This window comes from Bos indicus, chromosome 23, assembly GCF_029378745.1.
Source record: "Bos indicus isolate NIAB-ARS_2022 breed Sahiwal x Tharparkar chromosome 23, NIAB-ARS_B.indTharparkar_mat_pri_1.0, whole genome shotgun sequence".
Lineage (NCBI taxonomy): Eukaryota > Metazoa > Chordata > Mammalia > Artiodactyla > Bovidae > Bos > Bos indicus.
The window spans coordinates 4,326,318-4,352,961 of record NC_091782.1 but is presented as its reverse complement, the minus strand read 5'-3'; the positions used below and the strand labels follow the sequence as shown (position 1 = coordinate 4,352,961).

At 39.4% G+C, this 26,644-nt stretch overlaps 1 protein-coding gene across 1 annotated transcript in view; it reads left to right on the top strand.

Annotated features, from left to right (window-relative positions):
• Positions 1-26,644, top strand: part of PRIM2 (DNA primase subunit 2) — a 333,998-nt gene that overhangs the window by 55,283 nt on the left and 252,071 nt on the right. The window contains exons 6-7 of the mRNA XM_070777724.1: positions 13,244-13,339; positions 16,142-16,279. Of these exons, the coding sequence (XP_070633825.1) occupies positions 13,244-13,339; positions 16,142-16,279 (234 nt within the window). The remainder of the gene's footprint in view (positions 1-13,243; positions 13,340-16,141; positions 16,280-26,644) is intronic.

The following is a 26,644-nucleotide window of genomic DNA, read 5'->3' as shown; positions in this document are numbered from 1 at the left end:
TTTTAAAACAATTCCATTTTATTATATCTCACAATTTTGAGGGTCAGGGGTTCAGACTGGGCTCAACAGCAGATTTCTTCTGCTTCACATGGTGTCATATGGGGCTCCATGAGCCAGTCTGGTCTAGGATGTCCAGGACAGCTTCACACATGCCTTGTGCTGGGTGAGGACTTCTAGAAGGCTGGGCAGTGCTGGGATCCTCTCCATGGCATCCTGCAGGTGAAGAGGTGGACTTCTTTCCTGGTGGCCCAGGACTCCAGGAGATGGAAGCTATCAGTCCCTCAGAGGTGCAGCCTGGAGGGGCATGGCACCCCGTTCCATGCTCTGGTGGTCAGGCAGGCCCAGGCCAGCCCAGTCACGGGGAGGCCAATAGATCTCAGCTCTCAGTGGGAGAGTCAAGGCGTTTGCCACCATCCTCAGTCCCTACAGTAGGGGTAATGATTGGGTCACAAGGCGTTTGGGAAATGCATGCCCTCCATAGATCACAATGTTTACTATCCGTGTAGGACCAATATTTATTAAAAACAGTGATAACTATTAACATCATGATAATTGCTTTTCCCACAAATTGTTAACTTCATTATAAATGATTCCTAATTGTTTTATTATATACTGGATACTTTAAGCAGTCTTCCCATTGTTTCAATTTGGTTTTTACTATCAATATTTTAAGTTAATTTTGTAGTAAATAATACCTAAATATTAATATTTAATATTAATAAAACTAGAAGTTTTAATATTGTTGGATTATTACTTTTTACCTGCTATATAGATATGTTCCATTTTAAGAAAAACGGGTACTTGAAATCATTGATTTGTATTTATTGGTGATTGCAGCCATGAAATTAAAAAATGCTTACTCCTTGGAAGGAAAGTTATGACCAACCTAGATAGCATATTAAAAAGCAGAGACATTACTTTGCCAACAAAGGTCCGTCTAGTCAAGGCTATGGTTTTTCTTGTGGTCATGTATGGGTGTGAGAGTTGGACTGTGAGGAAAGCTGAGCGCTGAAGAATTGATGCTTTTGAACTGTGGTGTTGGAGAAGACTCTTGAGAGTCCCTTGGACTGCAAGGAGATCCAACCAGTCCATTCTAAAGATCAGCCCTGGGTGTTCCTTGGAAGGACTGATGCTAAAGCTGAAACTCCAGTACTTTGGCCACCTCATGCAAAGAGTTGACTCATTGGAAAAGACTCTGATGCTGGGAGGGATTGGGGGCAGGAGGAGAAGGGGACGACAGAGGATGAGATGGCTGGATGGCATCACCGACTCGATGGACATGAGTTTGAGTGAACTCCGGGAGTTGGTGATGGACAGGGAGGCCTGGCGTGCTGTGATTCATAGGGTCGAAAAGAGTCGGACACGGTTGAGTGACTGAACTGAACTGACTGATGTCATGCCCCTTCCCTCAAAGGATTTGAGGTGACTTGCAACAAGGCACGTGTGATAAGTATGTGTAGAGACAAAATATAAATGGTAGTGGAGGATGCGGATCAAGAAAAAGATGAGTCAGTAAGTGGTGTCCCCGTTTGTTCCGTGGCTGAAGCCCACACCCGGGAGTCTGTCTCTCTACCCCTCGATCTGCAGCCTGTCAGCCCTGCTACCTCCCAAACACGCCTCAGCTCTGCCCACTTTTGTTTTTCCTCTTTGAGGCCTGTGTCTTTTGCCTATTGCCGACTGCTGGTAGAGCGCCTTCTCCCTCATACAGTTCCTTACAACACAATCCCTTCTCCATTCAGCACCAGAGCAAGCTTAAAATCTTGGGGTAAATCAGATCTGAGCTTTCCTCTGCCTCAAATTTCAGCGTAGTGCACCGTTGTTAGCACAAAGGCCTGTCCTGGCCTTGGGCCCTGTCTGCCCCACTCCGGCCCCTGCTTCATGGTCTCCCATTCCTCTCGCCCACTAGGCTTCTTTCTCTCCATCACTTCAGCACGAGCTGTTACCTCTGCTTCGGATGCTCTTGTCATTCAGGTTGCCAATTAAGTGTCACTTCTCCTGAGAGGCTTTAATTGACTACCCAGCTGAAGTATAAATCCGTCCCATCTGGAGCACATCCCTTTGCTTTATTTTCACCATTGATCACAACCTGATAGTTTATTATTTTCTGAGTCACCCCATTAAAATATAAGCTGCGTGAAAGCACCGTTTTTTGTTTTTTGTTTTTTTTTTGCTTATTTAATAGCTGGATTCCATCTGCTGGAAATTGTGTTTGGTACATAGTAGGTCCTCAGTGTTTCAGAATGAGTGAATTCTACACACAAAAAAATCAAATGCTAGAATTGATGGCAGTATTTCTAGAACGTGATAAATTTATTTTAGAAAAGAAGATTCCTTCCCTGGTATTTACTGTTTTAGACTAGTGGTATGTTTCAGAGTCATTAAAGGACCTTTTAAAGAAATACACACCTCTGTGCTTCAACCTGTAGGTCTAAGTGGTATGAAGGATCTGTAATTTTGAAAAGCTCCACTGTGAATCTGAGGTATAGCCATGTTTAAGGACCAGGGCTTGAGAGAACTATGTGGATTCAAGGAGAAAACTGGCCAAACTGTTTATTAACATGAATGAATATTGATGATTGAAAGTTTATAGAATAAATCTCTGGGAAGCATTTGTTTATCTCTTTGCTTTAGCAGCCAGGATAATAGCCTAGTGGTTTCAAAGTGGCGTGCCCAAGATGATCATTTGAGAGTGTGGGAAGGATGTAAGTAATACAACTTATACATTTTTAATATCATTCCTTTTACATTTTAGGGGGGTGGATGGACATGTTTTCAGTACCTAATGTACAGTGGTATGTATATGTAATTTATAAACATACTGGAATTACGTGCTCAAGATAATTTATTGATGAAAATGTGTGATTCAGAGAGGAGGGAGATGACTGGTCAGTCAAGATAGGTGGTGCTGTGTTAGCCAATGACCCCAGGCCTCAGAGACTGCTAAAAGGTTTGTTTCTTGTTCCTGCTCTGCGTCTCCTGTGGGCCATTGGTGGCCCTTCCCTGTGTCATTTGCGTGCCGTGACTCAGGTGGATTAAGCAGTCTTTGTTTGGAACTTCGCCAGTTGCTGTGATGGAGGAAGGAGAGAACCCAGTTAATCACATGTTTGTAAAGCATTGGCTTGGGAGTGACATGTGTCACCTCTGCTCATATTTCACTGGCAAGTCGTGTGACTGCTTGTGAGTGCAGCAGGTAGCGGTTGTGTAACCCCCTCAGAGAGGGACTCTGCACGGGTGAGCAGAGGGCAGTCTACACAGCCAGCCTCCACCACCTGCTTGTTCAGTGTAGCGGCATTTGCAGCTCCAGCAGCAAAACTCCTGAGCCTTTCAGGAGCCCTGGCAGAGGGAGCCTGGTCTCCCTATTCTATGGTTTGATGAAGAATACCAAAAAGAAAAAGATACCACGGCCCAAATCCTTAATTCTGTTACTAAGGAGCATGTAAAACAACATTATTATAAAATAGGGAAATATAACTTTATCAAAACTATTAGAGCCCTGTGTAATTTTTTGCCTGAAAAAAGATTATACCACTACCCCGTATACCATTTGAAACATTCAAGTACTTAGTATTTGGTGGGTAGTTGTGGAAAATAGAGGTTAAGGTGGGGGATTGTGAGTAGTGGTGGAAAGAAAACTTTAGGGCTCAAATGTTCAGGGTCTTTGCTGATTGACAGTTAACCAGACTGAAGGTGAAGCACCCCTGGAATAAAAAAGTAAGTCATTCTGGAAATGCAGTTTTATTTAGAGCAATTTGTTACATACTTCTTTTCAGGAAGATGTTAATTTGGGAGGCATAATACACCTTGATTGTAAGGTGCTGTAGTGATAGCCTAGCTAACTTTATTACTTATTTTGTACACCCCCCTAAAGACCAGTCCTGTGTTAGTTTAATAAAATGACAAGTTCTTAGAAACCAGTTTATTTTCAGGAGGCATTTCACTTTATTTATTTATTTACTTGAAATATAGTTGACTCACAGTGTCATGTTAGTGTCAGTTACACAACATAATGATTCATTGTGTACATTACAAAGTGATCACCCCTATGCGTCTACTTACCATCTGTCACCATACGAAGTCATTACAGTAGTATTGACTATATTCCCTGTGCGGTACATGGTATCGTCATGACTTAAGTAGAAGTTTGTTCCTTTTAATTACCTTCACCTATTTGCCCTTTGCCCTATCCTGCACCCCTCTGGCAAAAACTAGTTCATTCTCTGTATTGATGAGTCTGTTTCTGTTCTGTGTTTGTTCTTTTGTTTTGGTTTTTAGATTCCACATATAAGTTAGATCATATGGTATTTGTTTTTCTCTGACTTATTTCACTTAGCACAATACACTCTAGATCCATCCATGTTGTCATAGTAGAAAGATGTTGTTCATGGTTGAGTAATATTCCATTGTGTATATATGCACCACATCTTCTTTATCCTTTTGTCTGTCAGTAGGCACTTGGATTGCTTCCATATCTTGGCTGTTGTAAATAATGCTGCATTGAACATGGGGGTGCACGTATCTTTTGAGTTAAGTGTTTTTGTTTTCTTTGGATAAATAAATACCCATGGGTAGAATTGATGTATTTTACAGAAGGTTTATTTTCAGTTTTTTAAGGAATCGCCATACTGTTTTCCATAGTGGCTGCACCAGTTTGCGTCTCCACCAACAGTGTATTATTTGTCATGTTTTTGATAATAACCTTTCTGACAGGTGTGAAGTAATATCTCTGGTTTCGATTTGCCTTTCCCCGGTGAGTAATGATGTTCAGCATCTTTTCATGTGCCTGTTGGCCATCTATTTGTCTTCTTTGGAAGAAGTATCTATTTGGTTCGTCTGCCCATTTTTGTTTTGTTTTTCTTTTTATAAATCCGTTTATTTGTTTGGCTGCTCTCAGTCTTAGTTGTGGAATGCAAACTCATAGTTATGGCGTGTGGGATCTAGTTCCCTGATGAGGGATTGAACACCAGCCCCCTGTATTGGGAGCACAGAGTCTTAGCCACTGGACCACCAGGGAAGTCCCCCCAGTTTTTAATCAAATTGTTTTTTGACATTAAGTTATATGAATTGTTCATATATTTTGGATATTAACCACTTATCAGTTATAATTTACAAATATCTTCTCCCATTTAATAAGCAGTCTTTTTGTTTTGTTGATAGTTTTTCTTGTTCTGTAAAAGCTTTTTGGTTTGATGTAGTCCCACGTGTTCATGTTTACTTTTGTTTTTTTTGCCTGGGATGACAGATCCAAAAAAAATTGCCAAGACTGTCAGAGAGCATACTGCCTGTGTTCTCTTCTGGGAGGTTTTTTTTTTTTAAATTAATTTTTTAAATTGGAGGCTAATTACTTTAAAATATTGTGGGTTTTGCCATACATTGACATGAATTAGCCATGGGTGTACATGTGTCCCACCATCCTGAACCCCTCTCCACCTCCCTCCCCACCCCATCCCTCTGGGTTGTCCCAGTGCACCAGCTTTGACTGCCCTGCTTCATGCATTGAACTTGCACTGATCATCTATTTCTTGTATGGTAATATACATGTTTCAATGATATTCCCTCAAATCATTCCACCCTCGCCTTCTCCCACAGAGTCCAAAAGTCTGTTCTTTACTTCTGTGTCTCTTTTGCTGTCTTGCATATAGGGTCTTTCTAAATTCCGAATATATATGTTAATATACTATATTGATGTTTTTCTTTCTAACTTACTTCAGTCTGTGTAATAGGCTCCAGTTTTATCCATCTCATTAGACTGACTCAATTGTGTTCTTTTTTTATAGCTGAGTAATATTCCATCGTGTATATGTACCACAACTTCCTTATCCATTCATCTGCTGATGGACATCTAGGTTGCTTCCATGTCCTAGCCAGTGTAAACAGTGTTGCAGCGGACATTGGGGCACACGTGTCTCTCTCAGTTCTGGTCTCCTTGGTGTGTTTGATCATCAGTGGGATTGCTGGGTCATATGGCAGTTCTGTTGTCAGTTTTTTAAGGAACCTCTGCACTCTTCTTCATAGTGGCTGTACTAGTTTGCATTCCCAGCAGTGTAAGAGGGTTCCCTTTTCTCCACACCCTCTCCAGCATTTGTTTGTAGACTTGATGGCAGCCATTCTGACCTGCATGAGATAGTACCTCATTGTGATTTTGATTTGCATTTCTCTTATAATGAGTGATGTTGAGCATCTTTTCATGTGTTTGTTAGCCATCTGTATGTCTTCTTTGGAGAAATACCTGTTTAGTTCTTTGGCCTACTTTTTGATTGGTTGTTTATTTTTCTGGTATTGAGCTGCATGAGCTGCTTGTGTATTTTGGAGATTAATTCTTTGTCAATTGTTTCGTTTGCTATTTTTTTCTTCCTTGTTTATAGTTTTCTTTTATGCAAAAGCTTTTAGGTTTAATTAGGTCCCATTTGTTTATTTTTGTTTTTATTTCCATTACTCTGGGGGGTGGGTCATAGAGTATCTTGCAGTGATTTATGTCAGCTAGTGTTCTGCCTGTGTTTTCCTCTTAAGAGGAAAGTTTTATAGTTTCTGGTCTTACATTTAGATCTTTAATCCACTTTGAGTTTATTTTTGTGTATGGTGTTAGAAAGTCTTTTACAGGTGACTGACCAGTTTTCCCAGCACCACTTGTTAAAGAGATTGTCTTTTCTCCGTTGTATATTTTTGCCTCCTTTGTCAAAGATAAGGTGTCCATAGGTGCGTGAATTTATCTTTGGGCTTTTTATTTTGTTCCATTGATCTATATTTTGTCTTTGTGCCAGTATCATACTGTCTTGGTGACTGTAGCTTTGTAGTATAGTCTGAAGTCAGGAAGGTTAATTCCTTCAGTTCCATTCTTCTTTCTCAAGATTGTTTTGGCTATTTGAGGTTTTTTTGTATTTCCATACAAATTGTGAAATTATTTGTTCTAGTTCTATGAAAAATACCATTGGTATCTTGACAGGGATTGCATTGAATGTGTAGATTGCTTTGGGTAGTATACTCATTTTCAGTATATTGAGTCTTCCAATCCACGAACATAGTTTATTTCTCCATCTATTTGTGTAATCTTTGATTTCTTTCATCAGTGTTTTATAGTTTTCTATATATAGGTCTTTTGTTTGTGCAGGTATATTTATTCCTAAGTATTTTATTCTTTTTCTTGCAAGGGTGAATGGGATTGTTTCCTTAATTTCTCTTTCTGTTTTTTTCATTGTCAGTGTATAGGAATGTAAGGGGTTTTATGCTTTCAGGTCTTACATTAAAGTCTTTAACCCATTTTCAGTTTATTTTTTTAATGTGGTGTTAGAAAATGGCCATTTCATTCTTTTGTATGTAGTTGTCCAGTTTTCCCAACACCATTTATTGAAGAGACTGTCTTTCCCCTGTTGTAAATTTTTGGCTCCTTTGTAGTAAATTAATTGATCAGAAAAGTGTGGGCTTATTTCTGACTCTGCATTCTGTTCTGGTGATCTGTTTGCTTTTCTGGCAGTACCATATTATTTTGATTACTGTAGCTTTGTAGTACAGTTGGAAATCAGGAGCGTGATATTTATTCCAGTTTTTTTTTTTTTTTCTTTCTCAAGATTGCTTTGGCTGTTTGGGGTCTTTTGTGACTCCACACAAATTTTAGGGCTTATTCTAGTTAGGACTGTTTAGGACTGCTCTAGTTCTGTGAAAAATGCTATTCTTGGCATTTTGGTATTTTTTGGTATTTTGATAGGAATTGCATTGACTGTAGATTTTTGGGAGTGTTGTGGACATTTTAATAATATTTATTCTTTCATTCCATGATCATCTAATGTATTTCCAATTGCTTATATTGTCTTCCTTTTCTTTCATCACTGTCTTACTGTTTTCAGAGTACAGGTCTTTAGCCTCCTGGGTTAAATTTATTTCCAGATATTATCTTTATTTTGATGCAAAATGGGATTTGCCTGATTTCTCTTTCTGATAGTTATTAGTGTACAGAAATGCATTAGACTCCTGTGAGTCTCAATTCAAATTATATGCCAGTCTCAATTCAAATTATATGCCAGAGTTAAACCAAAACATCTTTGTTATCGAATCGCTAAGTCATGTCCAACTCTTTGTAACTCCACGGACTATAGCATGCAAGGCTCCTCTGTCCTTCACTACCTCCCAGAGTTTGGTAAAACTCATCTCCATTGAGTCGGTGATGCCATCCAGCCATCTAATCCTCTTCCTTCTCCTCTTGCCTTCAATCTTTCCCAGCAGCAGGGTCTTTTCCAGTGAGTCAGCTCTTCACTTCAGGTGACCAAAGTTTTGGAGCTTCAGCATCAGTCCTTCCAGTGAATATTGAGGGTTGATTTCCTTTAGGATTGACTGGGTTGATCTCCTTGCAGTCCAAGGGACTCTCAAGAGTCTTCTCCAGCACCACAGTTCAAAAATATCAGCTCTTCGGTGCTCAGCCTTCTTTATGGTTCACCTCTCACATCCGTACATAATTACAGTAAAAACCATAGCTTTACTGTATGGACCTTTGTCAGCAAAGTGATGTCTCTGCTTTTGTTAGTACAGTGTTGAGTATCCTTGCCTGTCACTCAGGAGACTGGGGTTTGATTCCCCAACGGAGAGGCAACATGCCTTTTGTCAGACAGTAGAGAATCCGCCTGCAATGTAGGAGACCCAGGTTTGAGACCTGGATTAGGCAGATCCCCTGGAGAAGGGAATGGCAACCCATTCCAGTATTCTTGCCCGGAGAATTTTGTGGACAGAGAGAGGAGTCTTGTGGACTGCTGTCCATGGAGGTTGCAAAGAGTTGGACACGACTGAGCGACTAACACTAACTAACTAGGTTTGTCATAGCTTTTCTTCCAAGGAGCAAGTGTCTTAATATCATGGCTGCAGTCACCGTCCACAGTGATTTTGGACCCAAGAAAACAGAGTCTGTCACAGTTTCCATTGTTTCCCTATCTATTTGCCATGAAGTGATGGGACCAGATGGGACTGGATGCCATGATCTTGGTTTTTTGAATGTTGAGTTTTAAGCCAGCTTTTTCACTCTCCTTTCTCACTTCCATCAAGACACTTTCTGCCATTAGGGTCGTGTCATCTGCATATCTGAGGTTATTGATGTTTTTCCTGGCAGTCTTGATTTCAGCCTGGCATTTTGCATGACATACTCTGCAAATAAGTTAAATAAGAGGGTGACAATATATAGTTTTGACATACTCTTTTCCCAGTTTTGGATTAGTGGTGGTGAAGTATTAGTGGTGCTTATATTGCTGTGGAATTTGTTCAGTTAAAATCCCAGATATTATTATGACCAACATCTATATGTTCAGAGTTCCCTAACTCTTTGCTGCTGTAATAAGTGATTGTAAAAGGGACATGATTGATTAACACATTTGGTGTCAACTTCAGTATTGCCAGATCCTGTGAAAACCATTTGGGCAAAAAAAAAAAAATCCATAGAGTCGCTTATGATTATCCCCATTAATGGTGGGAAGAACAGGCATGTATATTAAATTTTTATATAATTTCAAATTAGTAAGTATTCATTGCACGTATTTGATGTATTTTTATATTTAAACTGGAAATCACTTAATAATGAGTATCATGAGGATGTACACATTTCTTGTTCCCTTTTGCCGTGTCTCCTCTGTCAGTTTCTTACTTTGTTATTTTTCTGTTTTGGCTTTCCTTGGCACTGTCTGTCCCTGTATATTCTAGAAGCAACACAGACACATAAGCTGTTGTGATTTTGCTTGAGAGCATATTGAATCTTCAGGTTAATTTGAGGAGAATTGGTACAGTATTATTTCTTCTGGTGCATGTTTATATGTCTCTCTGTTATTTAGGTTTTCTCCAGTTAGGTTTTATAGTTTTTTTCTGGAGTCTTACATATCCTTTGTTAAATTTATTTTGTTACTAGTTTTAATCCTGTTATGAATAGTTCAGTTCAGTTCAGTTGCTCAGTCATGTCCGACTCTTTGCGACGCCATCGACGGCAGCATGCCAGGCCTCCCCCTCCATCACCAACTCCCGGAACGTACTCAAACTCATGTCCCTTGAGTTGGTGATGCCATCCAACCGTCTCATCTTCTGTCATCCCCTTCTCCTCCCAACTTCAGTCTTTCCCAGCATCAGGGTCTTTTCTAGTGAGTTAGTTCTTCGCATCAGGTGGCCAAAGTATTGGAGTTTCAGCCTTAGCATCAGTCCTTCCAATGAATATTCAGGACTGATTTCCTTTAGGATGGACTGGTTGGATCTTCTTGCAGTCCAAGGGACTCTCAAGAGTCTTCTCCAACACCACAGTTCAAAAGCATCAATTCTTTGGTGCTCTGCTTTCTTTAGTCCCAACTCTCACATCCATACGTGACTACTGGAAAAACCATAGCTTTGACTACAAGGACCTTTGTTGGCAAAGTAATGTCTCTGCTTTTTAAAATGCTATGTGGGTTGATCATAGCTTTTGTTCCAAGGAGCAAACGTCTTTTAATTTCATGGCTGCAGTCACCATCTGCAGTGATTTTGGAGCCCCCCAAAATAAAGTCTGTCACTGTTTCCATTGTTTCCATCTATTTGCCATGAAGTGATGGGACCGGATGCCATGATTTTAGTTTTCTGATTGTGAGTTTTAAGCCAACGTTTTCGCTCTCCTTTTTCACTTTCATCAAGAGACTCTTTAGTTCTTCTCTTTCAGCCGTAAAGGTGGTGTCATATGCTTATCTGAGGTTATTGCTATTTCTCCTGGTAATCTTGATTCCAGCTTGTGCTTCATTCAGTCCAGCATTTCACATGATGTACTCTCCATGTAAGTTAAATAAGCAGGGTAACAATATACAGCCTTTTCATACTCCTTTCCCGATTTGGAACCAGTCTATTGTTCCATATCTAGTTTTAACTGTTGCTTCTTGACCTGCATACAGATTTCTCAGGAGGCAGGTCAGGTGATCTGGTATTCCCATCTCCTGAAGAATTTTCCAGTTTGTTGTGATCCACATAGTCAAGGGCTTTGGTGTAATCAGTAAAGCAGAAGTAGATTTTTTTCTTAATCTATCTTGCTTTTTCAGTGATCCAACGGATGTTATAAATGATAGTTTTTAAAAAAAAATCCATTTTTAAGCTTAGCTGTTGGCAGATAGAAATATAATTAGTTTTTCTGTATATGACATTGTATCTAGAAACCTTGCTTAATTAGGTAAATAGGTCTAATAATTTATTTGTGGATTCTTTGAATTTTCTAAGGATTCTACTCATATAATCTATAAATAAAGCCAGTTTTGTTTTTTGTTTTCCAGTTCTTACACTTTTCTTTTGGTTTTACCTGTCTGGTTTCCATTCATGGAGCCTTGTTTCCTTGTGTGTTTGTTTTCTCTGTGTGCTAGAGATTGATTGGAGGAGTGTATTGAGCCTTAGAATTGTATCTTTGTTGGGAAAGGTTTTTATTTACTCCTTTCATTAGTCTGTGGGTACAGCTGGTCAGGATACTGTTTATTTCCATCCAGAATCTGAGATCCCTGGATGCTGCGCTGCAGATCCCTACCAAGACTGATTAGCTTCCGGTGCCCCCTCCTCACTCCTCCTGGGTTCAAGAGAGGAGAGACAGTCTACCTGTTGTGGCAGAGTTGCTTTGAAGTTGCTTCACCAGAATTAGCCAAAATAAAAGCCTCTCTTTTCTCATACCTTTTTTTTTTGGCCTTGCCGTGAGGTTTGCGGGATCTCAGTTCCCTGACCAGGGGTTGAACGCGAGGCCATGGCAGGGAAAGCGCTGCGTCTTTACCACTAGGCCACCCGTCTGATAGTCTCTTTTTGTCTCTGCCACTTTGTCCAATCGCTTTTTACACTTTCTCATTCATGCAGATATCATTATCCTTGTCTTTTATAATCTTCACATAGTTGTTATCTATGTACTTAATGAATCTTTTTGTTTTTGCTCATGAAGTGATGTTTTACTGTTTGCCTTGTTATAAAATACAGTGTGCTTGGTACAGTATTTGCAAATGTGTTTGCAAAAATCCTTTGAGGCATGCTGCGGATGTACTTTGCTCAGAGAGGATTTGAGTTTGCTTCTGTCAGATGTCTGGGGCCTTTGAATCAGGGGTGACCTTAAAACAAGTTCAACGCTTGGGATTTCTCTAATGACCTGCAGCGTTAGAGCAGGAGCATCTCTTATTAATGATATCCCACTTAAAGAGGGCCCAACTCTATGTACTAATCTTCTGTGCCTTAAAGAAGATGCTTTAAAATTTTCTATCAGTGTATTTTCTTTGATTTCTGTGAGAAGCTGATCTGAATATGATGGTTTGCTTTACTTAAACATCACATTGTACTGTACTTTAACCAAACACCTGTTCTGGGCATTAGGCTTTTAAAAATTATTATAAATAGCATTGTGATGAAAGAAAATTTCCCAATTTGTGTATTTGTTCTCTGATTAATTCTAGAAGTGAAATTGTTAGCGTCAGTGTACTTTAATGCTTATTTATGTGTATTGTCAAAGTACTGTATGCAAGGATTGTTCCAACCCTGTGGATTTTAACATTTTCCATTTTAATAGGTAGAAAATAATATCCCATTATTATTTTAATTTACTTTCATTATTTTCAGTTATATGAATCTTGGCTTTGTTTTACTTTTGCATTATTAGTATTTATGCCCTACTACCTTGGGGTTTATTGACAGTAACTGAGATGTCACATGATACAAAAATTTCCCACAGTTTATCATTTATAATTCGTCTTCATCTGTAGATCTTTTCTTTTTCTGTAAAGAAGTTTACGATTTTTATCTCATCATATCTATCAGTATTTTTTTTCAAAGCCATAATTAGAGATAATAGACTGTAGTTGTTCTTACAAATACTAGTGTTTTATTTAAATTTGAAATTGTTTTCTGTAGCTAGAAAATTCCACTCTTAGTTCAAATAGGTATTTTAATAAATTAACATAACTCCACATTGAGGTAATGTTCATTTTTTTGTCTGTATTACCTTAATTTTTATTATAATTTCTTTTGTTTCATATTATAATACTTTCTGTTTCTCTGCTACTATTCTTTTGGTATGTGTCCTCAGAAATTGGCAGAGTAGAAATTTGAAAGTAAATTGAATTTAAATTTTCTTCCGTATTTTGGCTTCATTGATGATTATAAAATCACCTAGTAATTGTATTAGGAATGATTTGAGATATCAGGGTTTTGAGAGTTTTAAAACAGTATAGAATCTTCGCTAGAACAGGAAGTACTTTATTGAAACTGAATGCAGAGTTTTAATTTTTAAATGACATATGTTTCCTTCTAGATAAGTGATGAAGAAAAGACTGTCCGAGAACAGGATATTATTGCTTCATCATCCACTTTTGGTGGGGCTCAGTTGGATCCGGAGTCAGTCTATAAGGTAGGTGCACTTTTAAAGCACTTCCGAGGTTCCATGGTGCTTAACTGATGCATTTGTACAGCCTCTGGGGCGCAGCCTCACCCCTCCTACTTGGAGGTTGGTTTTACCTGCTGCTCTGCTCAAGGCTGTGCTGCAGCAACTCCGGGCCCTGCCTGGGTACTGAACTGCTTGCAGGCAAGCTCTCCTCCCTGTGTGCAGTCTTGCCTCTCACATGCAGGGTGGTGGCGGGGGATGCATTTGTCATGGGGCAGTAGCTCCAAAGAGCCCCCAGGGTCCCCACCCCTCAGTGGTGTTCTGGACCTGGCAAGCGTCATGACATGTACTGAAGGCTCAGTCTCACGAGAAAAGAGCCTGAGCTGGAGCCACCTGTTCAGACTTCCTGCTCCAGTCCTTCTTGGGATTATGGAAATAAACCCTCTTCCCGCCTCTTTGTGTCCTGTGTCACCCACACGGAGCTGGGTCATTGCTGCTTTCTGTGGCTGCAGGACTGCCATGTGGGTCCACATTGTTGCCTCAACCAAGCGGTGAATGGTTTTAGGGCAGGAACTGTATGCTAGATGTAGAAATGTGTAAACTAACCAGAAACTTTCTGCAAAAACACATGATCTGATTATTATGTGGTGTCATTGAATACACTGAAGAATTATGGCCATATAATTTAACTCTTCCATAAAACCTGAGCCAATAGGTTATATGGGGATTCTTTTCTTTTCTTTTTTTTTAACCTAATTTTTTACCTCATTTTTAAGAAGTAGAAAAACTATTGAAGAGTAAGGATGACTTTTTTCAACTTATTAATACTGTTATCATAATCTGCTCATCTCTTAAAATTTTATGGTAGTTTATAAGACTTTAAAGAAATGTAAGTAGAATAGGAAAACAATAGAATGGGAAAGACTAGAGATCTCTTCAAGAAAATTAAAGATACCAAGGGAACATTTCATGCAAAGATGAGCTCAATAAAGGACAGAAATGATATGGACCTGACAGAAGCAGAAGATATTAAGAAGAGGTGGCAAGAATACACAGAAGAATTGTACAAAAAAGATCTTCAAGCTGATTTTAGAAAAGGTAGAGGAACCAGAGATTAAATTGCCAACATCTGCTGGATCATCAAAAAAGCAAGAGAGTTCCAGAAAAACGTCTATTTCTGCTTTATTGACTATGCCAAAGCCTTTGACTGTGTGGATCACTATAAACTGTCGAAAATTCTGAAAGAGATGGGAATACCATACCACCTGACCTGCCTCTTGAGAAACCTGTATGAAGGTCAGGAAGCAACAGTTAGAACTGGACATGGAACAACAGACTGTTTCCAAATAGGAAAAGGAGTACATCAAGGCTGTATATTGTCACCCTGCTTATTTAACTTATATACAGAGTACAGCATGAGAAATGCTGGGCTGGAAGAAGCACAGGCTGGAATCAAGATTGCCAGGAGAAATATCAGTAACCTCAGATATGCAGATGACACCACCCTTATGGCAGAAAGTGAAGAGGAACTAAAGAGCCTCTTGATGAAGGTGAAAGTGGAGAGTGAAAAAGTTGGCTTAAAGCTCAACATTCAGAAAACTAAGATCATGGCATCTGGTCACGTCACTTCATGGCAAATAGATGGGGAAACAGTGAGAGACTTTATTTTTTGGGCTCCAAAATCACTGCAGATGGTGACTGCAGCCATGAAATTAAAAGATGCTTACTCCTTGGAAGAAAAGTAATGACCAACCTAGATAGCATATTGAAAAGCAGAGACATTACTTTGCCAACAAAGGTCATGTATGGACCTGAGAGTTGGACTGTGAAGAAAGCCGAGTGCCGAAGAATTGATGCTTTTGAACTGTGGTGTTGGAGAAGACTCTTGAGAGTCCCTTGGACTGCAAGGAGGTCCAACCAGTCCATCCTAAAGGAGATCAGCCCTGGGTGTTCATTGGAAGGTCTGATGCTGAAGCTGAAACTCCAATACTTTGGCCACCTGGTGCGAAGTGCTGACTCATTTGAAAAGACCCTGATGATGGGAAAGATTGAGGGCAGGAGGAGAAGGGGACGACAGAGGATGTGATGGTTGGATGGCATCACCGATTCAATGGACATGAGTTTGGGTGGGCTCTGGGAGTTGGTGATGGACAGGGAGGCCTGGTGTGCTGCGATTCATGGGGTTGCAAAGAGTCGGATATGACTGAGCAACTGAACTGAACTGAACTGAAGTAGAATAGTATTCAGTTTTAAAAAAATGTTTACTGGCAAATACTTATTTTAAAGGCAAAGCTGGACATTTATTATTATTTCCATTTCTTAGTATTGAGATTAACTTTTCTAATATATTCCTGTGGAGAAAGAGTGGAAACATAGATGAAGAAATTTGGAACCATTTTACTTACTAGCAATTTTTAGCACTGAGCATACTGTATATACATTGGATTCTACTTGATGCAGAAAATATGTTGTATGAGGGCAGTGCGATGTACCTAGAGGGCTTGAGCTTAGAGTTTGAAATTCTAGTGATTATAATTTATAAATTGATAAGAATAGAAATAATCCATTCTAACTTGGCTTATTCATTTTTGAAAGATCTACTCTGAAGCAAAACCTTTTTTGGCCTGCCACTCCTTCCTAATGCTGTTGTTTACTCACAAGGAGTGCAAATTGATCTTGCTTTTCTGTTTGTTTGTTTGTTTTTGATCTGCTGGCACTGATGACTTTTTCAAAGGAGGCATTTTGTTTAGATTCCCTAGTGATGAAGTTTTAGGATAATTTTGTAATGACAGGTACTGACTTATTTTCCATGTTTCACTCTGAATTCAGATCCCTTTTGCTGAAGCTTTGGATTTATTCCGAGGGAGGAAAGTCTATTTGGAAAATGGCTTTGCTTATGTACCACACAAGGATATTGTCGCGATCATCCTGAATGAGTTTAGAACCAAACTGTCCAAGGCTTTGGCTGTAAGTATTTAGTTTCCATATTCACTTCATTTCCATATGTTCATGTTTGTAATTACATACTCTTGATAGATTTGTTCTGTACTTCTTAAGAAGTACTATAATTATTATAATGATATTGAGATTGCTTCTGTTATTTATAGAACTCTTAGGTTTTAATTTTTTTAAGAATTCGTTTTATTGAAGTTGATTTACAGTGTTCTGTTAATTTTGCTCTTCAGCAAAGTGACTCAGTTATGCATATATATATTCTTTGTTATGTTCTTTTCCATGGTAGTTGATCACAGGATATTGACTGTAGTTCCCTCTGCTATACAGTAAGACCTTGATATTTGTCTATTCTGTATGTAATAGTGTGTGTCTGATAATCCCAAGCTCCCGATCCATCCCTCCTCCTTGGCGATCACAAGTCTGTTCTCTATATCTGTGAGTCTGTTTCTGTTTCGTTTGTTGTTCTTCAGTCGCTCAGTAGTGTCCAACGCTTTGCAACCCTGTGGACTGCAGCATGCCAGGCTGCCCTGTCCTTTACTATCTCCCGAACTTTGCTCAAATTAATTTCCATTGAGTTGGTGATGCCATTCAACCATCTCGTCCTCCGTTGTCCCCTTCTCCTCCTGCCCTCAGTCTTTGCCAGCATCAGGGTCTTTTCCAGTGAGTCAGCTCTTTGCATCAGGTGACAAAAATTTTGGAGCTTCAGCATCAGTCCTTCCAATGAATACTCAGGGTTGATTTCCTTTAGGATTGACTGATTTGATCTCCTTGCAGTCCAAGGGACTCTCAAGAGTCTCCTGCAGCATCACAGTTCAAAAGCATCAGTTCTTCAGTGCTCAGCCTTCTTTATGGTTCAACCCTCACATCCATACATCCCTACTGGAAAAATCATAGCTGTGACTATACGGACCTTTGTTGGCAAAGTGATGTCTCTGCTTTTTAATATGTTGTCTAAGTTTGTGATAGCTTTTCTTCCAAGGAGCAAGCGTCTTTTAATTTCATGGCTGCAGTCACTGTCTGCAGTGATTTTGGAGCCCAAGAAAATAATGTTTGTCACTGTTTCCATTGTTTCCCCATCTATTTACCATGAAATGGTAGGACTGGATGCCATGATCTTCGTTTTTTGAATGTTGAGTTTAAAGGCAGCTTTTTCACTCTCCTCTTTCTCTTAATCAAGATGTTCTATGGATCCTCTTCACTTTCTGCCATAAGGGTGGTATCATCTGTATATCTGAGGTTATTCATATTTCTCCTGGCAATCTTGATTCCAGTTTGTGATTCATCCAACCCAGCATTTCACTTGATATACACTGCATAAAGGTGAAATATGCAGAGCGACAATATACAGTCTTGGTGTACTTCTTTCCCAGTTTTGAAACAGTCAGTTTTTCCATGTTTGGTTCTACCTATTGCTTCTGCATACAGACTTTTCAGGAGGCAGGTGAGGTCATCTAGTAGTCCTATCTCTTTAAGAATTTTTCACAGTTTGTTGTGATCCATACACTCAAAGGCTTTAGCATAGTCAATGAGGCAGAAGTAGATGTTTTTCTGGAATTCTCTTGCTTTTTCTATGATTTAACAGAGGTTGGCAATTTGATCTCTTGTTCCTCTGCCTTTTCTAAATCCAGCTTGAACGTCTGGAAGTGCTCTGTTCACATACTGTTGAAGCCTAGCTTGAAGGATTTTGAGCATTACTTTGCTAGCATGTGAAATGGGTGCAATTGTGTGGTAGTTTGAACATTCTTTGGCTTTGATATAGATAAGTTCATTTGTGTTATATTTTATTTTATTTATTTTTTTTTAAGTTTTATAGTTTTTATTTATTTAAAAATTTTTTTTTTTAATTTTATTTTATTTTTAAACTTTACAATATCGTATTGTTTTGCCAAATACCGAAAAGAATCTGCCACAGGTATACATGTGTTCCCCATCCTGAACTCTCCTCCCTCCTCCCTCCCCATACCATCCCTCTGGGTTGTCTCAGCGCACCAGCCCCAAGCATCCAGTATCGTGCATCGAACTTGGACTGGCGACTCGTTTCATACATGATAGTGTACATGTTTCAATGCCATTCTCCCAAATCTTCCCACCCTCTCCCTCTCCCGCAGAGTCCATAAGATTGTTCTATACATCAGTGTCTCTTTTGCTGTCTCATATACAGGGTTATTGTTACCATCTTTCTAAATTCCATATATATGCGTTAGTATACTGTATTGGTGTTTTTCTTTCTGGCTTACTTCACTCTGTATAATAGGCTCCAGTTTCATCCACCTCATTAGAACTGATTCAAATGAATTCTTTTTAATGGCTGAGTAATACTTCATTGTGTATATGTACCACAGCTTTCTTATCCATTCCTCTTCTGATGGGCATCTAGGTTGCTTCCATGTCCTGGCTATTATAAACAGTGCTGCGATGAACATTGGGGTACACATGTCTCTTTCCCTTCTGGTTTCCTCAGTGTGTATGCCCAGCAGTATGCCCAGCAGTGGGATTGCTGGATCATAAGGCAGTTCTATTTCCAGTTTTTTAAGAAATCTCCACACTGTTCTCCATAGTGGCTGTACTAGTTTGCATTCCCACCAACAGTGTAAGAGGATTCCCTTTTCTCCACACCCTCTCCAGCATTTATTGCTTGTAGACTTTTGGATCACAGCCATTCTGACTGGCGTGAAATGGTACCTCATAGTGGTTTTGATTTGCATTTCTCTGATAATGAGTGATGTTGAGCATCTTTTCATGTGTTTGTTAGCCATCTGTATGTCTTCTTTGGAGAAATGTCTATTTAGTTCTTTGGCCCATTTTTTGATTGGGTCATTTATTTTTCTGGAGTTGAGGCGTAGGAGTTGCTTGTATATTTTGGAGATTAGTTGTTTGTCAGTTGCTTCATTTGCTATTATTTTCTCCCATTCTGAAGGCTGTCTTTTCACCTTGCTAATAGTTTCCTTTGATGTGCAGAAGCTTTTAAGGTTAATTAGGTCCTATTTGTTTATTTTTGCTTTTATTTCCAATATTCTGGGAGGTGGGTCATAGAGGATCCTGTTGTGATGTATGTCGGAGAGTGTTTTGCCTATGTTCTCCTCTAGGAGTTTTATAGTTTCTGGTCTTACATTTAGATCTTTAATCCATGTTGAGTTTATTTTTGTGTATGGTATTAGAAAGTGTTCTAGTTTCATTCTTTTACAAGTGGTTGACCAGTTTTCCCAGCACCACTTGTTAAAGAGATTGTCTTTAATCCATTGTATATTCTTGCCTCCTTTGTCAAAGATAAGGTGTCCATATGTGTGTGGATTAATCTCTGGGCTTTCTGTTTTGTTCCATTGATCTATATTCTGTCTTTGTGCCAGTACCATACTGTCTTGATGACTGTGGCTTTGTAGTAGGGCCTGAAGTCAGGCAGGTTGATTCCTCCAGTTCCATTCTTCTTTCTCAAGATAGCTTTGGCTATTCGAGGTTTTCTGTGTTTCCATAAAAATTGTGAAATTATTTGTTTTAGCTCTGTGAAGAATACCCTTGGTAGCTTGATAGGGATTACATTGAATCTATAAATTGCTTTGGGTAGTATACCCATTTTCACTATATTGATTCTTCCAATCCATGAACATGGTATATTTCTCCATCTATTAGTGTCCTCTTTGATTTCTTTCAGCAGTGTTTTATAGTTTTCTATATATAGGTCTTTGGTTTCTTTAGGTAGATATATTCCTAAGTATTTTATTCTTTCCGTTGCAATGGTGAATGGAATTGTTTCCTTAATTTCTCTTTCTGTTTTCTCATTATTAGTGTATATGAATGCAAGGGATTTCTGTGTGTTGATTTTATATCCTGCAACTTTACTATAATCATTGATTAGTTTTAGTAATTTTCTGGTGGAGTCTTTAGGGTTTTCTATGTAGAGGATCATGTCATCTGCAAATAGTGAGAGTTTTACTTCTTCTTTTCCAATTTGGATTCCTTTTATTTCTTTTTGTGCTCTGATTGCTGTGGGCAAAACTTCCAAAACTATGTTGAATAGTAATGGTGAAAGTGGGCACTCTTGTCTTGTTTCTGACTTTGGAGGAAATGCTTTCAATTTTTCACCATTGAGGATAATGTTTGCTGTGGGTTTGTCATATATAGCTTTTCTTATGTTGAGGTATGTTCCTTCTGTTCCTGCATTTTGGAGAGTTTTTATCATAAATGGATGTTGAATTTTGTCAAAGGCTTTCTCTGCATCTATTGAGATAATCATATGGTTTTTATTTTTCAATTTGTTAATATGGTGTATTACATTGATTGATTTGTGGATATTGAAGGATCCTTGCATCCCTGGGATCAAGCCCACTTGGTCATGGTGTATGATCTTTTTAATGTGTTGTTGGATTCTGATTGCTAGAATTTTGTTAAGGATTTTTGCATCTATGTTCATCAGTGATATTGGCCTGTAGTTTTCTTTTTTTGTGGGATCTTTGTCAGGTTTTGGTATTAGGGTGATGGTGGCCTCATAGAATGAGTTTGGAAGTTTACCTTCCTCTTCAATTTTTTGGAAGAGTTTGAGCAGGATAGGTGTTAGCTCTTCTCTAAATTTTTGGTAGAATTCAGCTGTGAAGCCGTCTGGACCTGGACTTTTGTTTCCTGGAAGATTTTTGATTACAGTTTGAATTTCCGTGCTTGTGATGGGTCTGTTAAGATTTTCTATTTCTTCCTGGTCCAGTTTTGGAAAGTTGTACTTTTCTAAGAATTTGTCCATTTCTTCCTCGTTGTCCATTTTATTGGCATATAATTGTTGATCGTAGTCTCTTATGATCCGTTGTATTTCTATGTTGTCTGTTGTGATCTCTCCATTTTCGTTTCTAATTTTGTTGATTTGATTTTTCTCCCTTTGTTTCTTGATGAGTCTGGCTAATGGTTTGTCAATTTTATTTATCCTTTCAAAGAACCAGCTTTTGGCTTTGTTGATTTTTGCTATGGTCTCTTTTGTTTCTTTTGCATTTATTTCTGCCCTAATTTTTAAGATTTCTTTCCTTCTGCTAACCCTGGGGTTCTTCATTTCTTCCTTTTCTAGTTGCTTTAGGTGTAGAGTTAGGTTATTTATTTGACTTTTTTCTTGTTTCTTGAGGTGTGCCTGTATTGCTATGAACTTTCCCCTTAGGACTGCTTTTACTGTGTCCCACAGGTTTTGGGTTGTTGTGTTTTCATTTTCAGTAGTTTCTATGCAAATTTTGATTTCTTTTTTGATTTCTTCTGTGATTTGTTGGTTATTCAGCAGCGTGTTGTTCAGCCTCCATATGTTGGAATTTTTAATAGTTTTTCTCCTGTAATTGAGATCTAATCTTACTGCATTGTGGTCAGAAAAGATGCTTGGAATGATTTGTATTTTTTTGAATTTACCAAGGCTAGATTTATGGCCCAGGATGTGATCTATCCTGGAGAAGGTTCCATGTGTGCTTGAGAAAAAGGTGAAATTCATTGTTTTGGGATGAAATGTCCTATAGATATCAATTAGGTCTAACTGGTCTATTGTATCGTTTAAAGTTTGTGTTTCCTTGTTAATTTTCTGTTTAGTTGATCTATCCATAGGTGTGAGTGGGGTATTAAAGTCTCCCACTATTATTGTGTTATTGTTAATTTCTCCTTTCATACTTGTTAGCATTTGTCTTACATACTGCGGTGCTCCCGTGTTGGGTGCATATATATTTATAATTGTTATATCATCTTCTTGGATTGATCCTTTGATCATTATGTAGTGACCATCTTTGTCTCTTTTCACAGCCTTTGTTTTAAAGTCTATTTTATCTGATATGAGTATTGCTACTCCTGCTTTCTTTTGGTCCCTATTTGCATAGAAAATCTTTTTCCAGCCCTTCACTTTCAGTCTGTATGTGTCCCCTATTTTGAGGTGGGTTTCTTGTAGACAACATATGTAGGGGTCTTGTTTTTGTATCCATTCAGCCAGTCTTTGTCTTTTGGTTGGGGCATTCAACCCATTTACGTTTAAGGTAATTACTGATAAGTATGATCCCGTTGCCATTTACTTTATTGTCTTGGGTTTGAATTTATACACCGTTTTTGTGTTTCCTGTCTAGAGAATATCCTTTAGCATTTGTTGGAGAGCTGGTTTGGTGGTGCTGAATTCTCTCAGCTTTTGCTTGTCTGTAAAGCTTTTGATTTCTCCCTCATATTTGAATGAGATCCTTGCTGGGTACAATAATCTGGGCTGTAGGTTATTTTCTTTCATCACTTTAAGTATGTCTTGCCATTCCCTCCTGGCTTGAGGAGTTTCTATTGAGAAGTCAGCTTTTATCCTTATGGGAATTCCCTTGTGTGTTATTTGTTGTTTTTCCCTGCTGCTTTTAATATTTGTTCTTTGTGTTTGATCTTTGTTAATTTGATTAATATGTGTCTTGGGGTGTTTCGCCTTGGGTTTATCCTGTTTGGGACTCTCTGGGTTTCTTGGACTTGAGTGATTATTTCCTTCCCCATTTTCGGGAAGTTTTCAACTATTATCTCCTCAAGTATTTTCTCATGGTCTTTTTGTCTTCTTCTTCTGGGACCCCTATGATTCGAATGTTGTAGCGTTTCATATTGTCCTGGAGGTCTCTGAGATTGTCCTCATTTCTTTTAATTCGTTTTTCTTTTCTCCTCTCTGATTCATTTATTTCTACCATTCTATGTTCTAATTCACTAATTCTATCTTCTGCCTCTGTTATTCTATTCTTTGTTGCCTCCAGAGTGTTTTTAATTTCATTTATTGCATTATTCATTATATACTGACTCTTTTTTATTTCTTCTAGGTCCTTGTTAAACCTTTCTTGCATCTTCTCAATCCTTGTCTCTAGGCTATTTATCTGTGATTCCATTTTGATTTCAAGATTTTGGATCAATTTCACTATCATTATTCGGAATTCTTTATCAGGTAGATTCCCTATCTCTTCCTCTTTTGTTTGGTTTGGTGGGCATTTATCCTGTTCCTTTATCTGCTGGGTATTCCTCTGTCTCTTCATCTTGTTTAAATTGCTGAGTTTGGGGTGTCCTTTCTGTATTCTGGCAGTTTGTGGAGTTCTCTTTATTGTGGCGTTTCCTCACTGTGTGTGGGTTTGTACAGGTGGCTTGTCAAGGTTTCCTGGTTAGGGAAGCTTGTGTCGGTGTGCTGGTGGGTGGAGCTGTATTTCTTCTCTCCTTTCGAAGAGTTGGGTTGCTTTTCTGGGTGCCTGATGTCCTCTGCCGGCATTCAGAAGTTGTTTTGTGGAATTTACTCGACGTTTAAATGCTCTTTTGATGAATTTGTGGGGGAGAAAGTGTTCTCCCCGTCCTACTCTTCTGCCATCTTGGCTCCTCCTCCCAAAATGTTTTAAAAAAATTAAAAAAAAGAAAAAATGATCGTAAAAATAGTAAAAATATATCTAGGACTTTCTCTGGTTTTGTTGTTGGTATTGTGGGTTCAGTTCATTTTCGGCTAGTTCCTTGGTCCGACTTATATTTCTCAAGATCTATAGGCCCCTTCCTATGTAGACAGGACTAGCCACAGGGTTTTAATCTATTGCCTGTAGCTTCCAAGGCGGTTCCCTCTGTTATAGCTTCTTCTTTTTGCTGGTCTCTTCAGTGTCTGGTTTCTGCCCTGACACAAAGGGGACGGTGGAGGACACTTTTTTTTTTTTTTTTTTTAGGCTCACTTGTTCAGTCCTGCTGTTGGGAGGGAGGGACGCTGCAAACAAATAACACTGGCGTGGGCTCGCAGTTCCTCAGCCACACTGCGTTTGCCCTGCTCACGGTGCATGTAGCCTCCCTGCCCACACTGCTCAGGCTCTAGGTTGCTCCACCGGGAACCATCCGTGGCTGGCCCTGGGCTGCTTCCACCTCCCAGGTCCAAGCCACTCAGGTTCAGGCACTCGGGTAGTCCTCAGAGGTGCAGACTCGGTTGGGCCTGCGTTTTGTGCCCTTCCCAGGTCCGAGCAGCTCAGGTGATGAGGTGTTTGGTGAGCGCTATTGCTGAGACTTATCGCCTCCCCGCAGCTCAGTTATCTAGGTGTACAACCGGCACACCTTCTCAGGCGGATGTTGACCGTCCAGACCCCCAAGAAGTCTTAGTTAGCAAAGAAGCCTGCTTACAGTTTTATAGATAATGTCTGTCTGGGGCTGCGATTGCCCCGTTCCGGCTCTGGCTGCCTGTCACCGGAGGGGGATGGTCTGCAGCTGGCTATCTCTGTTCAGTCCTTTGTTCCGTGCGCGGGCCTGGCGGTGTCTTAGGTTAGGGCTGGCTTTTCGCATGGTAGATATCCCACAGTCTGGTTTGCTAGCCCCAATTATTTTGCTCAGATAGCGCTCGGGGTATTCAGGCCAGATTCTTACTCTAAGCGATGCAGCCCACGCCGCACCTCCCTGCCCAGCCCCCGCTTGCTAATGGCGTGTGCAGGCGTCTGCGCTGCTTCTCTGCTGGGGGAGTTACCGTAGGGCTCATAATCTGCGGGTTTTAATTGTTTATTTATTTTTCCTCCCTGTTATGTTGCCCTCTGTGCTTCCAAGGCTCGGCACAGATTCGGCAGTGAGAAGGTTTCCTGGTGTTTGGAAACTTCTCTCTTTTTCAGACTCCCTTCCCGTGACGGAACTCCGTCCCTCCCTCTTTTGTTCCTTTTTTTGTCTTTTATATTTTTTCCTACCTCCTTTCGAAGACTTGGGTTGCTTTTCTGGGTGCCTGATGTCCTCTGCCGGCATTCAGAAGTTGTTTTGTGGAATTTACTTGGCGTTTAAATATTCTTTTGATGAATTTGTGGGGGAGAAAGTGTTCTCCCCATCCTACTCCTCTGCCATCTTAGCTCCTCTCCCTGTGTTATATTTTAGATTCCACATACAAATGATGTCACATGGTATTTGTCTTTTTCTCGTTTACCTCACTTAGTATGATAATCTGTAGCAGCCATCCATGTTGTTGCAAGTGGCATTATTTCATATATATATTTTTAATGGCTGAGTGGTATTTCATTGTATATGCATAGCACATTTTCTTTATCCATTCATCTGTCAGTAAACATTGAGGTTGTTTCTATCTCTAAGCTACTATAAATAAGTGATGCTATGAATATAGGGGTGCATAGATCTTTTTGAATTATGGTTTTTCTGGATATATACCTAGGAGGGGGTTTGCTGGATCATAAGGCAATGCTATTTTTAATTTTCTGAGGAAACTCCTTACTGTTTTTCATAGTGGCTGTACCAACTTATATTCCCATGAATGATTCCCTTTTCTCCACACCCTCTTCAGCATTTGTTGTTTTTGTAGACTTTTAATGATGGCTATTCTGACTGATTTGAGGTAATACCTCACTCTAGTTTTGATTCACATTTCTCTAGTAATTAGTGATGCTGAGCATCTTTTCATGTGCCTCTTGGCCATCTGTATGTATTCTTTGGAGAAATGTCTCTTTGGATAGTCTGCCCACTTTTTGATTGGGTTATTTGTTTTTTGTTGTTGTTGCTGTTGAGTGGTATGAGCTGTTTATATTCTTTATTGCATCATTTGCAAATATTTTCTCCCAGCCAGTCCATTGGGTGCCTTTCTGTTTTGTTTATGGTTTCCTTTACTGTGCTAAAGCTTATAAGGGTGATTAGGTCCCATTTGTTTATTTTTATTTTTATTTCTATGGCATTGGGAGACTAACCTAAATACTGAAAACATTGGTAAAGTTTATGTCAACGAATGTTTTGCCTCTCTTCCTTTCTAGGAGTTTCTTGTTGTCATGTCTTATATTTAAATCTTTGAGTAGATTTTCATTTGTTTCTCAGTTCAGTTCAGTTCAGTCGCTCAGTCCTGTTCGACTCTTTGCGACCCCAAGAATCGCAGCATGTCAGGCCTCCCTGTCCATCACCAACTCCCGGAGTTCACTCAAACTTATGTCCATCGAGTCAGTGATACCATCCAGCCATCTCATCCTCTGTTGTCCCCTTCGTCTCCTGCCCCCAATCCCTTCCAGCATCAGGGTCTTTTCCAATGAGTAAACTCTTCGCATGAGGTGGTCAAAGTATTGGAGTTTCAGCTTTAGCATCATTCCTTCCAAAGAAATCCCAGGGCTGATCTCCTTCAGAATGGACTGCTTGGATCTCCTTGCAGTCCAAGGGACTCACAAGAGTCTTCTCCAACACCACAGTTCAAAAGCATCAATTCTTTGGCACTCAGCTTTTTTCACAGTCCAACTCATAGTTAATTTTGTCATTTTTTTCTTTCTTCTGATAATGCTGATGGTGAGATGACTAATTTTGTGAACAACCTCTGTTTCTTCAAGGTTGTGCCTTTTTTCCCTTGGAGATGGATGTCGTGTATGACCATTAACAATTAGTGGTGCCTGTGGTAAATAAAACCCATAGATTTCTGCTCTAAATTGGAATTTTGTGTCAGTAGAGGGC